Genomic DNA, 18240 nt, shown 5'->3' with positions numbered 1-18240 from the left:
GTCTTTTCTGATCCCTCCTATCCTCCCCAGATCTATCTGGATCCAGTGCGCCAGGGTTGTGTCAAGTGGTGAATAAGCAAGTGTCCACCTGCATGAGTGTGACACAAAGTGAGGCTTTTGTCCTGAGTCCTTAAACCCTCTGTTCCTCTGACACCCACCCCACTCCTTCCTCCCCAAACTTCCATTAGGGAGGACACCAGACCTGATTTTCTCCAGTTACCACTTTGGCAGTGGTATCAATCAAAAACAAGTAATGACTAATTCTTCAGAACTAGATGAGCTCATAACAACAAAAACAATCATAATCATAAATAGAGAACATTTATATAGTGTCTACCATGTGCCAGGCCTTGTGCTAAGCACTTTACAATTTGATTTTCTCATTTGATTTTCACAACAAATCTGAGAAGTGCTGTCATTATCCTCATTTTACAGATGAGGGGAGTGAGGCAGGTAGAGATGAAGTGACTTATGGATTTGAACCCAAGTCTTTCTGACTCTAGACCCAGGGCTCTAGTCTTGCACTACCTAGGCAAGCTGACTACCCTTTTCATTCAGCCACCCTGCATCCATCAGAAATAAAAAACAAACTAGAAACTAGTCCCTGTTAAATTTTTATTATGAAAGTTCCCCTACTCCATCACTATTTCCAAATAACTCTTTCTAAAATGCACAGTTCCATGCACATAAATTCAGCAGCAAATCTGCAAGTAATCACAGATTCCAACTGAAATGCTTGGACCTCAGAAATCACTGAAGACTTTGGAATGCTCTTCAGAAATACCAAGTCAGTCAATTCTCTACCGTTTAATTCTGTACAGATAACAAGAAAGAACTCTGAAGACAACACATCCAGATTCCTTTCAACCACAAATAGTTGTGTGAGGTGTACTGATCTTATTTTTATTCTGAAGCAACAATCCAAATTATGGACCCACTTACTCTCAGCTGCTTCTTTAACTAAGAAAAGTTAAGCTTAAAGGTAGAAGGAACAACTGCTTACCTGCTTCAAACACTGAAGTAGCACCCCAAAGAAGCGAGAATAGGGCAAATAGCCCAAGCGGACAGATGCACCCTGTGCAGCAATGCTGGGAGGCCCCGTGGGCGGAGAGAGAGTACCACCACTCGTCTTCTTCTCAGAGCCTCTCTCCGGTTCTCTAAAAGGGAGGCAGAGAGAAGAATAGTTGGAACAAAAACAGTAACAAAGGTTCTGTAGGCCCCCTTCCTGGCCAGCCACCCTGGGAGACTCATGTCAGTGATTACAGGAAGAAATGCAACCTCCTCAAGTAGCTGCTGCTAGTGTAAGATTTACATAACTAAGACCAGAGCAAGTCATCAATCTAACAAAGGAAAAGGAAAAGATCAGAAGATCTGGAACCTAGCTACAATGATAGAAACCTCTAGGGATGTCATTTCAAGAATTTAATTACTCAATAGAGGCTATCTATCTATATGTCCTTTATAGAGCACAGAATTAGTGAAGATGGTTAAGTCTATCTAATTATTAATTTGGGAAGGCAAATAGATGTGACATTTGAGTTGAAAGGCAATGATGATAAACATACATGTTGTCACAGAGGCAATAGGGGCTAAATCTCACAACACCATCTTTATTGGGAAGGCCAAGACGATGGAGTGAATCAGCTCGGAGCAGTAGCAAGAAGTCAAAGGCCTAAAAAAGAATAGATTGACAACTCAGACAAGACAAAAATTCAAAGACACAAGAGCAAAATGGGTCATATTTCTGCCTAAACCCAGTTTCAATGGACACAGCACAAAGGGCAAATGGCTCAAGGTATGAAGGAACTTCAGCTCCAGATGACAAAAGGTAATTTTTAGCCAGAAAGAATGGCTGCCATATCCTCTCACTAGCTCTGCTATGAACAAGTCACCCCACTATTCCAAACCTTTAAGTTAGCAGACCCCCATCTCTCAACAACAGATGATTAAAGGTAAAGTCTTTCCTTAAAGCAGGATCACAACTTCTGTCATACTGACCAATATTCCTGGACAGGTCAGCACACCCATCAGAGGGTGGAGATGTTTCATAGCCAGAGTAGCCTGAGAAGCCTCTGATTAGTTTCCTTTCCCATCCTCCCTTGACTGACCTACTGAATGAACTAATGAAAAAAAAAAAAAAAACCTAGTCATTACATGGGCAGAGGTTATTTGTGGCTGAGGACCGTATACCCTTGAAATCTCCTCCAGGTCTCACTTTTTCTGCCACAATGGGAACATTTATGGTACAACATCTGGGCACGATAGATATATCAGAAAAACATTTTGACATGAGAGGGATTGTCAGGCTGATGAAGGGCATGCTCTATCCTATCCATACCTACTTTTACTTATGAGATTGATGGCTACAAAAAGCAATTAGCAAGAAAGGGTCAAAGAGAAGGTGAAAACCATTTGGAACATTTTCTCTCACTCTACATAACTGTTTAGTCCCAGTAGGCTAAGCAGGACTTGTATCTCTGAACATTCAACCATTTTTGTATTGTTGCTTTACTCTGCTATAAAATTAGGCCTCATATTTTCTAATTCATCTAAGACCTTTAGTCACCCAGTTATACTCCACAGTTAACTCTAAGATGCCAGGTCATACCTTAAGTCTGATGCTGCTGGCAATTGGAAGCCTATACATGTACTTATAATGCAGTTGAATGTGACTGACCAGCATCTCATACACTCTGGAGGCATGACTGGCTGGCAATGTATAGAGCTTGGTCTGTGGAAGAATAACAACAACAGTTAGCAGAACGGTGAGAATATTCATCTGTTTTCATTAAGAAGGAACCACAGTGGAGCCCCAAAATATTCAGCTAGCATACTGCTTTGTGGGAAAAAGAAAAGAAAATATTTTTCCTTTAGATTAATGAAACCCAAGATTTTTTTTGTCCACTGATTTTGCCGGGACCAAGGATTCTTGAATGATCTCCCCTGACTCTCATCATCCTGTCCCCACAAATTAATTCACTAGAACCTCAGGGCACCATGGGATATTTTAAATTTTCAAAAGAAACATAGAAGATAGACATTTGTCTCTGTAGAACACCCAGGTTTGAGGCAGTACAAAGTTTCAATGTTAGATCATGCTATATTCTTTTATATAACATTCTCAAATGTTTGAGAAGTTTTTGTTTACTTTTACTATGCCGATAAGTTCTCAAATTTTCTTCTTTGTGACACATTTTTGTAAAGCAGGATTTTCTTTCTGTTGGTTGCTGTGATACAAAAGCAAGTACAGCACAAAAAAAAAGTAAAACATGAATAGAAGGTGAGTGTCCAATCTGATTCCCAGATTTGAGAAGCTATGCATTGCCCAATAGGCATACATATCTAATGTGATTTAAGAACAAAATTTTAAGAATTATTATTCTTTCAATTTATATGCATTATGTTTTCAAATGACTACTAAGTTGTTAGGACCCAATTACTTAATAAAAAGAAGTGTTAAGCAATTTCTTTTGGTCTAAGAGTGCTGCAAAAATTTTTAAAAATTACTGAGACACTAAGGCACCCTGAACCAATAAGTTTGAGAATCTCTGCACTAGAATCTGAGAGATGAGTCTGCTTTTAATGAAAAAAATTACCTTCTAAATTTCATGAATTATTAATTCATATCAAAATCATTTCCAAAAACATGTTATCAAGTACCTGCTCCATACAGAATACTGTGTTGGTTGCTAGGAAAGGAAAAATTTAGATAAAACCCCCCATAGTTTTTTTTTATTAAAAAATTTTTTTTTATTTATTTAAGGCAATGGGGTTAAGAATGACTTGCCCTAGGTCACACAGCTAGTCAATTATTAAGTGTTTGAGGCAGGATTTCAACTCAGGGCTGGTGCTCTATCCACTGTACCACCTAGCTGCCCCCCACCCATAGTTTTAATCACAAAATCTATAGACAAACACTATAACAAAAGTTCATGTCCCAAGCCTTGATCCTAGCTATCTCTTCTTTTCACTGCTCAACTCACAAAAGTGATAATACTGGTTATTTCTACTTCCTCACCATCCACTCATCCTTTTCTCCCTTGGCTTCTGTGGCACCAATTTTGCATAGTTGTCTTCCTGACTGACAAGCCCATTTTCTAATAGCCCTTGATATTATCTCCTGTCCCTTAACCCAAAACCTTGTCTTCAGAATTTTTCTCCTATTTCTTTGCATTCTTTTTCTCATCTGCTTGCATGAACTCAATTATCCTCTTTCTACATATGGCTTCCACATCTATAGATCCAGCTCTCATCAATTTCCTGAACTTCTGTCTGACAACCTGTTTCCAGCTGCCTGCTGAAAATCTTCACTTGAATACTCTGCCAAAGTCTTAAATTTGATACATCCAAAACACAACTTGAGAAAACTTGCCCTTCTCCCAACTTCCATTTCTGTTAATGACACTAACATTTCCTTAGTCATACAGACTTGAAAATTCTCAAGTTATCCTTCATTCTTCCTTTACTAGCCCCATATGATATCCAAGTCATTGCCAAGTGTGCATTCTCCTTCCACAATAATATCTTTCACATCCATATGCTTCTCTCATATCCATACTACTACAACTCTAAGGTCCTTATCACTTTTTATCTCCCAACTGATCTCCTTGCCTTGAGCCTTTCCCCAGTCACCACTCTCCTAAATTAACTTCCTAAGACATGGATTTGATCATGTCACTGTCCAGTTAAAAAGTAATCTTCAGTGGCTCCCCATTGCCTCTAGGATAAAATATAAATTCTTTGACATTTAAAAGTCCTTCAAAATTTGATTCCAAACTATCTTTTTCAGCCTTATTTCACATTCCAACCCTTTAAATACACTATAATCTAACCCAAACTAGTTGGTCCTTAACCTTAGCTTTCATCATCCACCTCTATGCATTACTGGAGTTTTCCATAGTTAGAATGAACTCCCTCTTCACTGCTGCCTTTCAGAAGCTTTAGTTTCCATCAAAGCTTTCAGCTCTGGCACCATCTTCTTTGTGATGCCTTCACTGATCCCCTGAAGCTGTTCTCTTCTCTCCTCAAATTTTCTTAGAACACTGTCTTTTTTCTCTTTGGCTCCTAGGTAGTCCTTACTCATTTGTATGGTACAGTCCTTCTTCAATAAAATGTTAGTTTTCTGAAAGCATAAATTTGCATTTCTGCATTTGTAACCCCTAGCATAAATAGTATCTTTACCTTAAATATAGTAGGAGCTTAATACAAGTTTTCTGAAATTACCTGAAACTGAATAAAGATTTGAGGAAGGAAAAGATCATCTTGCAGAGGAATCAGAAAAGGCTTCCTAAAGGAATGGGGTAAAGTTGAGTTGAATATTAAAGGAAAGGTAGAATTTAATAAGTTCCCTTAAGTCTTTTTGTTTTGGTGGGGTTTCTTTGCAAGGCAATGGGGTTAAGTGACTTGCCCAAGATCACACAGCTAAGTAAGTATTAAGTGTCTGACACCAGATTTGAAACCCAGGTCCTTCTGACTCCAGGGCCACAGCTCTATCCACATAGCCACTCCTAGGTTCCTTAAGTCTTAAGTCTTAACCATTCTTCAGAAGTGACAATCCTTGAAGGGTAGGGATGGTGGTAGGAAGGGAATTCTGAACTTATGAAACAGCTTAAATAAAAGCTTGCTATGAAGCCTTATTCAGACAGAACAGAGTATGTAGAGCGGAACAGTATGAAATACGGATAGAAAAATAGTAATAAATACATTATATGCATATGATATTTTAAGATTACATAGCCCTTTCCTCACAACAAGGGAGGTAATGTGAAGGAAAAAAACCTGATGGGGCAGGTAGGTGGTTCAGTAGATAGAGCACCAGTCCTGGAGTCATTCAGACACTTTATATTACCTAGCTGGGTGACCTTGGGCAAATCACTTAATCTCAAAACCTTGCAAAAACAAAAACAAAAAGAACCCGAAGAGGGGCAACTAAGCTAGGAGCACAGTGTATAGCACAACAGCCCTAGACTCAGGAGGACCTGATTTCAACTTTGATCTCAGATTCTTAATAGTTACTAGATGGGTAACCTTGGGCAAGTTTCTTAGCCTCAATGCTCCACAAAAAACAAATAAACAAACAAAAAAACCCAACCCAAGCTAGAGAGACTTTTTGAACTCTGATCATGTAATGACTAGTCATGATTCCAGCGTTAGTGATGAAATAAGTTTACCTACCTCCTGAAAGACAGGTGGTGTTGGCCTCTATATACAGAAGGAGACATCCATTTTTTGATATTAATGTTTTGCTTGATTGCATATATTTTTACCAGGGTTTTTTTTTTTCTTTATTTTTTCCACTGAGGGGAGAGGTGCTAAGATAGGGTGGGGTTAGGGATCCCAAACAAAATAAATTATAAGAGAGTAAAATAAAGGCCATAAGGAATCCCAAGACAAAAAATTCTGGAAGCTAAAAAGAAAAACAAGCCCTCTAAAGAGATTTGTAGTTTCATGTATGATTCCCTCCTTTACTTCTACAATGTATATAGAAATTCTCCTTTTATTTAGTGTTTTAGAATTTTAATATTTAGAAGTTTCTTTCAAAGCAAAAAAAGGTAGGTAGCCCCAATTCATAGAATGCCTTGAATTCCAGGCTAAGCTATTCAAACTTTTACTCCATAGAAATTCAAGAACTAATTTTAAAGATATTGAGTAGATGAGTGAAATGACCAGATCTTTATTTATTAAAGTTGAATTATTCAATGATGAGAAGAAAGTGGGAAGATAGATGAGAAGGCTATTGCAACAGATCTCATGTGCAGTTATAAAGGCATGTGACAGCGAGAATAAAGATGTAGGCAATAGATAGGGTAAAGGCAGAATCAGAAGGATTGGAGTAACTGGATTCAAGAATGAGAAATAAGGTTCAAAAATAACACCAAGGCTTCAAAGATGGAAGCAGGGGTGAATGATGGTGTCTAGAAATTGTGAGATCAGAAGCAAAAGGTTTTAGGAGAAAGAAGCTCAATTTTGAACAGGTTGGGTATCATATTATAAATGTTACTAGAGGAACTTATCATCCAGAATTTCGCAAGCCATAACAGGAATATTTGCTTTTTTAAAGGTAGGAGTAAACAATAAGACATCATCCCTGGGAAATATATCTGGTAGAATAGTTAAGATAGAAGGATGGGGGGGGGGGGGGGTGGCGGCTAGGTGGTGCAGTGGATAGAGCATTGGCCAGAGCATTGGCCCTGGAGTCAGTAGTACCTGAGTTCAAATACAGCCTCAGATACTTAACAATTACCTAGCTGTGTGGCCTTGGGCAAGCCATTTAACCCCATTGCCTTGCAAAAAAAAAAAGATAGAAGGATGGAATAGCTTTGATATATTCCCAAGTGGCTTTCAGTAATATAGCCAGGAAGATTCAGCCTAATATTCTCCTCCTATAACTACATTTATGGGGAGGCTAGCATCACAGACACCTTGGACTCTTATGATTTGAGTATAAATCTTGTCTCCAAATTTATGAGGTTCTGTGAACGAACATAGGCATATCATTTAAACTCTCTAAGTCTATCCTCATTGACTAAATGGGTATTTACCTCTTAAGGTTATAATAAGGCTCAGATAAGATATACATAAAGCATTTCTGTAAATCTTACAGCTTTCTACATTAGTTATTTTAATTAATGTTATAATGTGGAATGAAATCTAATCTTCATTGATCCTGAAATCCTTTCTGAATCAATGAAAGACATTCTATTTAAGAAGTAAATATTGGTCTTTTCGAATTCTTGGAAGATTGGTGTTCTGTGAACAGTAGTAACATAGTATTAAGAGGTGTAATAGATTCATCAGAAAAGCTTATTCTCCAATTGTTTGGTATTCATTAGACTAGGTCATGACCCCTTCTTCTAGAGTAGAACTTCAACAGTCACTGAAATATAGATAACCACTGCTGTAGAGTTAAAACCTAAAACTGAAATACAGTTAAAGAATCACTGCTGTAGAATTAGTACTTCATCCAGAAATCTACTCAAGAAACAGACCCACACAATGTAGTTAACACGATTGTGCAGATATAATTTATAGCAGACTTACTGCTGTCTTGGGGATGACAAGGGAAGGAGAAAATTTGACAAAAATGAAAGCTGAAAACTACTTTTACATGTAATTGAAAAAAAAAAGATGAAAAAAGCTTTCTTGTGTTTGTAAAGTTGAGAGGAAGGGACTCAGAAAAAGCATACAGGTCATATAACTGGCAGGTGCTTGCTCTCTCAATAGGTGACACAAGGTATGCACTGATCTTTCCATCCTAGGCTGCAATGCTTTGACCCCAAAGGTCATACACACCATCTATCAGATAACGTGTTGCTTTGGGACACTGACTTCAGCAGAGAATTCTAACAGGACAGGTATAGGCCTATCATCCTTGAGATGAATTCACCTTCACAGATAAGCTTTGGAGGGAAAGAAATCCTAGAGACTGAAATCCCTACCAAATGAAATTCTTAAGAAAGCAGTCAGATTATCATAGACAACAAGAAAACTTTTTCCAGAAAAGAATGGGTAAAATTTTTAAGGCTCTCCTTATAGAGAGAATATTGAGAGAACTTACCTGAAGGATAACCAGAAGACCAAGGACAGCAGTCTTTACATCTTCTAAAGAAGCTGAATATGAAGCTAAGTCCCGGTCTTCTAATTCAGGAGGAGGAGAAAGGGAACGCGCAATCACCTAAAAGGGGGAAAAAAACACCAACATAGTTTTAATTTTGAAGCTCACAACTCATTACTTCAGTATTTGTCAAATCTGTGCTCCTTATTACCAGGCAGACCAAGTCAATCCTCCCTTGTCTTTAAAAAAAAGGTTTCTCCCTCTCACTTCAAAAAACATTTAAGATTTCCAGTGGGGGGGGGGGCCGGGGCCGAGCCAAGATGGCAACATGAAGGGATCGAGTCTTAGGAGCTCTCTGATAAAAACTCATAAACTAAGGACTCTAACTAAACTTTCGAGAGACAGAACCCACAAAGGGACCCACTGAGGCAGTTCTCCTACTCAAGGTAACCTGGAAAAGAGCAGAAAGGCTCTGCATCCCAGGGTCGGAGGGGCGGCCTGCCAGAGCCAAAGAACTTCAGCCTCCTGGAGGCAGCCCCAGGGCGCTGGGAGCCATAGGTCACAGCAGCAGGGGAGTCTCCTGAACTGCACCCCGGGGAACACTGGGCACAAAGTGGGGGAACAGCATGGGACCTCTGCCAGAGCAAGCATGTGAAGCCCAGCCCCCAGGGCACACAGCTAGCAGCTTGGTCTTACTGCAGCCCAGACTCAGAAACAGAAGCTGGCGGAGTGGGTAAGCAGGAGCCCCCAGGGCATGAGCCCATTGAGCTGAGGGAGGGGAGTGAAGAGAGACTGCAGAGCTCTGTCCTCTGCCCCTGGAACAGGACTCTGGGGCTCTGACCACATTCAGATCCTGATCCCAGTCTAGGCCCCCCCCATAGAACAACAGGGCCCCCCCACCTCGGCCCCGTGGCAGAGGGGGGTGCTTATGGTCATTCACAGACCAGGAGGGAGGACAGAACCTCACACACTGAGACCCTTGTGGGAGTGTCCCAAAAGCTCAGGAAGCACCCCCAAAAAACAGGCTTAGGCTGGGAAAATGAACAAGCAAAGAAACAAGAGGAAGACCATTGAGAAATATTTTGCAAATGAGCCAAGAAGGATCAAAATACTCAGTCTGAAGATGAGGAAGCACAAGCTCCTGCATCTAAAGACTCCAAGAAAAACAGAAATTGGGCTCAGGCTATGATAGAGCTCAAAAAAGACTTTGAAAATCAAATGAGGGAGTTGGAAGAAAAACTGGGAAAAGAAAGGAGAGAGATGCAGGTAAAACATGAAAATGAAGTCAGCAGCTTAGTCAAGGAAATCCAAAAAAATGCTGAAGAAAATAGCATGCTAAAAGCCAGCTTAGGTAAAATGGATAAAACAGTTCAAAAAGTTATTGAGGAGAAGAATGCTTTAAAAAGCAAAACTGGCCAGATGGAAAAAGAGATAAGAAAACTCTCTGAGGAGAACAAATCCTTTAGACAAAGAATAGAATTCAGGGAGATTGATGAATTTACCAGAAATCAGGAATCAATACTTCAAAACCAAAAAAAATGAAAAATTAGAAGAAAATGTGAAATATCTCGTTGAAAAAAAAACTGATATGGAAAACAGACATAGCAAAGATAATTTGAAAATTATTGGAATACCTGAAAGTCATGATCAGGAAAAGAGCCTTGACATCATTTTCAAAGAATTACTACAGGAAAACTGCCCTGATATTCTAGAAGCAGAGGGCAAAATAGAAATGGAGAGAATCCACCAATCCCCCCGAGAAAGAGATCCCAAAAAACCAACCCCTAGGAATATTATAGCCAAGTTCCAGAACTCCCAAGTCAAAGAGAAAATATTACAAGCAGCCAGAAGGACACAGTTCAAATATCGTGGAGCTGCAGTCAGGATCACACAGGACTTAGCAGCAACTACACTGGAAGCTCGTAGGGCTTGGAATACAATATACCGGAAGGCAAAAGAGCTTAGAATGCAGCCAAGAATGAACTACCCAGCAAGGCTGAATGTCCTCTTGCAGGGAAAAAGAGGGACTTTCAATGAACCAGGGGAATTTCAAAGGTTCCTTTTGGAATGGCCAGAGCTGAACAGAAGGTTTGATCTTCAGATACAGGACTCAGGTGAAGAATGGAGATTGGAGGAGAGGGGGGAAATATGAGGGACTTAATGAGGATGAACTGCATGTATAGAAAAATGATACTGATAATATTCATATGAACCATCTCAGTTAATAGAGCAGGTAGAGGGAGCTTTTATAGTTGAAGCACAGGAGAAAGCTGAATTCGAAGATAAAATATGGTGTAAAAATGGAGTCAACAGAAAAAAAGGGATATGGAATGGGAGAAAGAAAAAGGAGAGGGGGAATAGTCCAAGATATTTCACATAATAAGATTTTTTTTTTATTACAATGAGCTATGGAAGGGGGGAGGCAAGGGGGAATGAGGGAACCTTTGCTCTCATCAGAGATGGCTAGGAGAGGAAACAGCAAATATACTCAATGGGGTATAGACAACTGGAGTAAGGAGGGGGGAGCAGGGGGAAGGGGTGGGGATGTGAATAAAGGAGGAGAGGATGGACCATGGGGGGACAGGGGTCAGATATAACACATTTTCTTTTTTACTTCTTGCAAGGGGCTGGGATTGGATGGCCTGCCCAGGACCATAGGGCCAGGTGGATTCTGGGCCTAAGGGGTGGTATGGGGGCTCAGGGCTTCTTGGCCCCAGGACCAGGGATCTGTCTGCTGCGCCACTCAGCGACCCTACAGCAGAGTCAGAGTGAAAGGAGAGAGAAAATATAGTACATGGTAGTGGAGAAATAAGAAAGGAGGGAGTTGAGATCAGCAATGGCAACCTTGGAAAAATATGGAAATAACTTTTGTGATGGACTTATCATAAAGAATGTGATCCACCCATGACAGAGTTGATGGTGTTGGAACAAAGACTGAAGCACATTTTTTGTTATTATTATTTGGGGGAGGGTGCAGGGCAAGTGGGGCTGAGTGGCCTGCCTGGGGCCACATAGCAGGGTGATCGTTGGGTGTCTGGGGCCAGATTTGGACCCAGGTGCTCCTGGCTCAAGGGCCAATGCTCTGTCTGCCACCCAGCCACCCCTACTATTATTACTATTTTATTTTATTTTGGGTCTTTTTTTTCTTCTTTTTGGTTTTTGCAGGGCAGTGGGGATCGGGTGGCTTGCATGTCACATGGCTGGGTGATTATTAGGTTTATGAGGCTGGATATGCACTCGGGTGCTCGTGGCTCCAGGGCTGGTACTTCGTTCATTGCGCCACCTGGCCATACCTACAATTATTACTATTATTTTTTTTTAATTTTAATTTTTTTTCTCTCCCCTTTACTTTTTCGCCCAAGCAAGTCTATCTATATTCATGGGGGGAGGAGTATTTTGTTTACTTGTAAACAAGTATATTTTATTAATTAAAAAAAATTTGTACAAAATGAGAATAAAAAAATAAATTTTAAAAAATAAATAAATAAATGAATGAATGAATGAATGAATGAATGAATAAATAAAAGATTCCCAGTAATTAACAATTGTAAGGGAGAAAAAGAGCTGGATGGGATGAGAGGTCCACACTCTCCATCACTCCTAGTTCTAGGCTCTTATGTCAGTATTAATAACATCAACTACTTCTAAAGACCTTCAAGTCAGGACTGGGGAGCAAGGAAATGTGTTTACTGGAATTGAACCCCTTTTTCTGTGAATTCTTGATGAACCACCTGGAAGAGTATCAATTAAGATAGGGCCTTCAAAGATTGCACAGGCACGAATGCATTCACTGTATGGGCTTGAAATAATGAATGTGTCAGGTAGGCTTGGTTTGTCTCAGGCACATTTTGCTTATGTAAATAACACCCTGAATTTTGAGAAGGTCCTACCTTTTCAATGATATCCAGCAAGCTATTAAAGTGATGCGTGTGACAGCATTCTGCCAGGTCCACCAGCAGCTGAGTAGCTAATTTTCGGACTTGGTGGTCTTTGTCCTCAGGAATGTGGGCTAGTTGTGAAATGACTACCATATTAATCAGCTCCTCCTATGGTAAGATAGAATACAGTTATAGGCAGTCTTCAACTGTATAAAATATTAGCTTATCAGGTTTCATTTAGAAATAGAATTTATGTAAGACTTTAGAAAGTCAATTATCATCAAAGAGTAGTCTATTGAGCACCTTTTGGACTCAGACAAACATTCCCAAAGCCTTTTCTTTGCAAAGAAAATCAGGATTTAAGAGAATACCAAAAAAAAAAAAAAAAACAACCAAGAATTGGCATTCCTGGGAAGAGTACATATAACAAAAGGACCTACAAAGGGCACAACCTACAAAAGCCAGAGGAGCCATCGCTATTTCCCAAGTCATTCTTTACAAGTACTTTACTCTGCCCACCAGCAGATGGAATGGGTTAGAACCTCTTGACCACCAGACAGACACATGATGCATAAAAAGGGGCAAGCAGCAAAATTTCCAGGTTGAACAGACCAAAAAAAGATCTGCCTATGACCAAATTACCCACAATCCTTCTCTTCTCAGATATCAACAACATTTTTTTAATTATATAAATATTTTGTTTTCCAATTATATACAATAGTAATTTCTACCAATCATTTTTTGTAAGGTTTTGAATTTTACAATTTATACCCCACCCTTCCTACCCTCCCCTCTCCTCCCAACAGAGGGCAATAATCTTTACATTGTTTCCATGATATGCACTGATCAAAATTGAATGTGATGAGAGAAAAAAACATATCCCTGAGGAAGAAATAAAATATTAGAGATAGCAAAATTATGTAGTACATAAGATAACTTTTTTAAAAAATTGAATGTAATAATCTTTGGTCTTTGTTTAAACTCTAAAATTCTTTCTCTGGATACAGATGGTATTCTCCATCACAGATATCCTAAAATTGTCCCTGATAATCACACTGATGGAATGAGCAAGTCCATTTAGGTTGATCATCACCCCATGTTGTTTTTAGAGTGTATGATGTTCTTCTGATTCTGCTCATCTTGCTCAGCCTCAGTTCATGCAAGTCTTTCCAAGGCTTCTCTGAATTCCCATCCCTCCTGATTTCTAATAGAACAAAAGTGTTCCATCACATATATATACCACAATTTGTTCAGCCATTCCCCAATTGATGGCCAGCCCCTCAATTTCCAATACTTTGCCACTACAAACAGATCTACTAAGAATATTTTTATACAAGTGATGTTTTTACCCTTTTTCATGATCTCTTCAGGGTATATACCCAGTAGTGGTATTGCTGAATCAAAGGGAATGCACATTTCCATTGCCCTTTGGGCATAATTCCAAACTGCTGTCCACAAATGTTGGATCAACCTTTCAGCTCCATCAACAATGCATTAGTGTCCCAGATTTTTCTAGATTTCTAACTCTTGCTGCTATATCTTGCTAGTAATATATAGAAATGTTGAGGATTTATGTGGGTTTATTTTATATCCTTCGACTTTGTTAAGTTAAAATTACTAATTGTTTCCAGTAGTTTTTTAGATGATTTTTTAGGATTCTCTAGGTATACCATCATGTCATCTGCAAAGAATGAGAGTTTTGTTTCTTCCTTCCCAATTCTAATTCCTTTGAAAATTCTCTTATTGCTGAAGCTAACATTTCTAAAACAATACTGAATAGTAGTGGTGATAACGGGCATCTTTGTTACACTCCTGATCTTATTGGGAATGCTTCTAGCTTATCCCTATTGTATAAAATGCTTTCAACAAGATTTTTAAAGCCAATGTGTTACAAGTTCTAAGTTCTAGATGATTACCAGAATGTAGGGTCTGAGAGGGCAGGACTACATTCTGTAATCACTCTGTGCTCTTGTCAGGTTTGACATGGAGGATATTCCCAGCAATAGTTACTAAATAAACTAATAAATGAATGATAAAATGAAAAAGTCAAAAATCCCTATAAAGAAAAGGATGAGACTGCCCCAAAGATACATCAGCTCTATAGGGGCAAGACCAGCATCTGAGCAAAGCAGTGCAGAGCAGCACTGCATCATTAGAGACATGAAGAGCTAACATTTATGGAGTACTCTTATATGGCAGACACACACCAGTCTGGAGATTTGGTACTATAATTATCATCCCCATTTTACCGATAAAAACTTAGAAAGTCAGATAAGGTCAATAGAGATGAAGTGACTGGTCCAGGGTCTTAAAGCTATAAAGTATCTGAGGCAGGTGTTGGCCTCACTCTTCCTGACTCCAGGTCCTGCATTCTAACTATTACACAATGAGCTGCCCCAATGTGTTTTCTCTGGCTACATGTCAATGAAGGCCTGGGAAAGAACTTAGTTTAGTAATCCCAAGGTCACTCACTGTATCTAGGCAACACTAAAATACTAATCTCTTGATTTATGTCTTGCCACTGAACTTTGACAACTCTAGAGGAAAAAAGGTTGACATCTTTGCACAACTCTGCCTCACTTCACCTTTATAACATCATGAGTTCACAACCAGCCTCCACACAGCATGCTTTCATTCCACAGCACTGTACTGAGCTTCACCAATGCTAACAAAAAACATACCTCATAAAACTGGCTGTTAATGCTCAGAACAAAGGACAAAACATCAAGTACTTTAATGCGCACAGCACTGCGAGTCTCGTTCCTGAAGGGAGAAGAAGCAAGTGTAAATGAATGAGGTTTACTGGAAGAAAAAAGACAACTAAGCAGATATTCCCACCTTTCTCATACTTAAATATAACATATAGCATAGAGCAACTTTCACTAAAATGTCCAGACCTCAAGAAATCTCCAAGCAATCTCCTTACTATAGTTGAAAATGAAAATACTGAAATAAACCAGCAAAGTGAAGGTCTTAGTCAAGTATAAGATAACCCATGTTAGAAACAGATTATATTCTGATCATAATATTATGACTACATGCTGCAGGCAGATTCCCAGCTTCTGAACAAGGAATCCATATTTAGCATGAAAGAAATGTGGATGAATATGAGTTCTGGGCAGTTTTAAGAAATAATTGTCTCTGAGTAGCTAAAATTACTGTAATAGCTTTGTAAATGAAATTTGACCAAATGGAAAGTAAATCTTTACTCATAAAAAAATGAAGTCTTCCTTTCCTGTTATTAGAAATTCATAAAACCATATTCAGTTAAAACATCTTAAGATCCAGGCATTTAAAATGAATGTTGCCACACTCTATTACCAAGGTTTGAAATTCAAGGATTTAAGAAAATTTCTGAAAATCAGTTTTGAAGATTTTTACCTACCTGAAGAATCTCTCCATTAATAACTGTAAATTATGAATCCAGCCATCCTTGGCAGGATGAATAGACTGCGCCCTATAGGTTATTAAGTTTAAAAGTGAAGATTCCTGTGAAAAAGAATAATATTTTGGTATTAACAAAATTACTTCAAATATCAAATCTTTTTTTCCTCTCCAAGGAAACATGCTCCCCCCATTGCTGATCTGGGTAGTTACAGAAATTAGTCAGGTTAGATTAATCTTTTGGCATTCACCACCACCTATGACTAATTGAGAACAATGGAGAACAAAGGCAGTAAGGTGGTAGCAATGAAAATTAAAGGGAAAAAAGTATGTAAAAATCTTGGTCTCATGTTGTATTTTCCTGGAAAAAAATAATGTAGAATGCAATGTGGGAAGCAGAAGTGCTAAAAGGCAGTAGCTCCAGGGTAGTAACATAATCTGAGAGTCTGCCCCTTCAACTTCCTCCACACAGGTGGGAGGAAATTGATGGTTGGGCTACCAAAGTGCCCTTTAACTAACATACAATAATTAGGTTTCACGCCTGGGTATAATTCCCTAGTGGAACATAAATCCTACAAAACTTGAGTGAAGAATAACAGGCAGGAAGCCAAACCAAAGTGCTACCAGAACTTGCTGGTCAACAGCTCCTTCAGAGATGGGAACCAATCATCAAACTGCCCTCATCCCATTCATATGAGCTCCATCTTCCCCCTCCCTCAAAGCATACATCCTCTTGGCAGTAAAGAATCATAAAAGAAAAAGGTTCCCAGGGAAAAAAGGGATTGAGGGAAAACGGGATCTTGAAAGAGGGATTTGAATAAAATGGTCTTACAGGTCGTTGATCAGCACATCTCTGGACAAGTTCAAAGAATCTCTCCTCTGAGCCATGGAATTCATTCTGATCACATAGCTCTTCAACAGTAGTCAACAAATCATGAACAATTGTTTTCAGTTCTTGGCTCTCTATACTCTGTAATACGAAGTTGTAAAATGATTTATGTAGACTCAAGATGAGAATATTATTTCTATGACTCCAGGACTGCTAGACTCTTATGTTATTTAATATATATATATGTATATATACATATGTGTGTGTGTGTGTGTGTGTGTGTGTGTGTGTGTGTGTGTATGTACCAAATTTAGGACAAAGAGCCTTCACATCAACTGCATCTATTCTGCATATTCTTCGACCCATTTTCTTATGGCCCAGGAACTAATGCAGTGCTTGTGAGTGATAGTAGGAGCATTACCCCAAGCAATTTTCTGTTTCTCCTACATAGCCCAGGATAATCACAGGAGATGATCAATGAAGAAAACAAAAGAGTAAAAAAAAAAAAGGTTATTTCCCTGCTTTGATTACCATGTACCACTTAAGATAGATATAAGTGTCTCCTCATTAACCATTTTTCCATACTTCGAATAGGGATTTCATGAAAAGGCTCCTTTAGAACAGTAAGGGAACAGCCAACCAAAACTAAATAGCAGGAAACAAATTCTGCTAATGCATCTAAGCAAGAGCCAGCCAGTGAGTGGGTAAGGTGGAGCTCCCTTGGTCATGTTACTTAAAGCCTTTCCTTGATTCAAAAGGCACTTCAGGATCAATGTGACTCAGTTTTCATTGCAAGTCACAATATTGAAGTCTACAGGCTTGTTTGGTCTGTTAACCCCTGTGATAAACAATAAAAGTGTCAAATCTAAAATCTTTCTCATTTAAACACTAAATTTTATGCAATCACTGAACCAAATTATAAAGTGAATCTTTAAATTACAGAATATGATTACAAATAACTAGTTTTTCCATTTCTTAAAATACTCACTTGGACTTCTACATATGCAAATAAGAGTCCTTCCCTTCCAAGTACTTCCCTTTGGAGGCTGCACATTTATTCCAACAAAGCAGACTTTGCTCAGACCAGCCCTGGACTCTTTTCTAGTTGACCTTCAGAGTCAATTTATGAATTGCACAAGAAAACCAGATTTTTTGCTTTGTAATTTCTTAAGGTAGTAGAAAAAGCATTGGATTCAGACTTTAGAAAATCAGCATTTAAAGCTTGGCTTTCCGTTTCTTGGTTGTAGAGAGATACCAAGTAAATTTCCTTAACCTTGCAGTCTCAGTTAGACTAATTCTCTTGTTTATATAATGCCAACTAACCAGGGACAGAACTCAACTTCAAGCCCAATTCTCAAGAGCTTGGTCCCTCTTTTCTAGACTTCCTACTTGTTACAACTCATTTTTGGTCAAAAAAGTTATTTCCCAATATAATTATGCACTGAATTAATTGAAACTGGCTCTAAATATTAATTATTCACAAAATTTAAATTCACTCTCAAAAGATTAGGATTTGTGGGGAGGCTAGGTGGCGCAGTGGATAGAGCACCGGCCCTGGAGTCAGGAGTACCTGAGTTCAAATCTGACCTCAGACA

At 38.9% G+C, this 18240-nt stretch overlaps 1 protein-coding gene across 7 annotated transcripts in view; it reads right to left on the bottom strand.

The window, feature by feature from the left end:
- The window catches only part of TSC2 (TSC complex subunit 2), a 59910-nt gene that overhangs the window by 26114 nt on the left and 15556 nt on the right, over positions 1 to 18240 (bottom strand). For all 7 annotated transcript variants that reach the window (XM_074197228.1, XM_074197230.1, XM_074197229.1 and 4 more), the window contains exons 12-19: positions 16649 to 16786; positions 15818 to 15921; positions 15114 to 15195; positions 12445 to 12600; positions 8558 to 8674; positions 2609 to 2731; positions 1566 to 1672; positions 1004 to 1157 (exon numbers count right to left, since the gene is read on the bottom strand). In XM_074197228.1, coding sequence (XP_074053329.1) covers positions 1004 to 1157; positions 1566 to 1672; positions 2609 to 2731; positions 8558 to 8674; positions 12445 to 12600; positions 15114 to 15195; positions 15818 to 15921; positions 16649 to 16786 — 981 coding nt within the window. The remainder of the gene's footprint in view (positions 1 to 1003; positions 1158 to 1565; positions 1673 to 2608; positions 2732 to 8557; positions 8675 to 12444; positions 12601 to 15113; positions 15196 to 15817; positions 15922 to 16648; positions 16787 to 18240) is intronic.

Source organism: Macrotis lagotis, chromosome 8, assembly GCF_037893015.1.
Source record: "Macrotis lagotis isolate mMagLag1 chromosome 8, bilby.v1.9.chrom.fasta, whole genome shotgun sequence".
NCBI lineage: Eukaryota > Metazoa > Chordata > Mammalia > Peramelemorphia > Peramelidae > Macrotis > Macrotis lagotis.
Note: the sequence above shows the minus strand (reverse complement) of the source record. Positions and strands in the feature narration are given on the sequence as shown.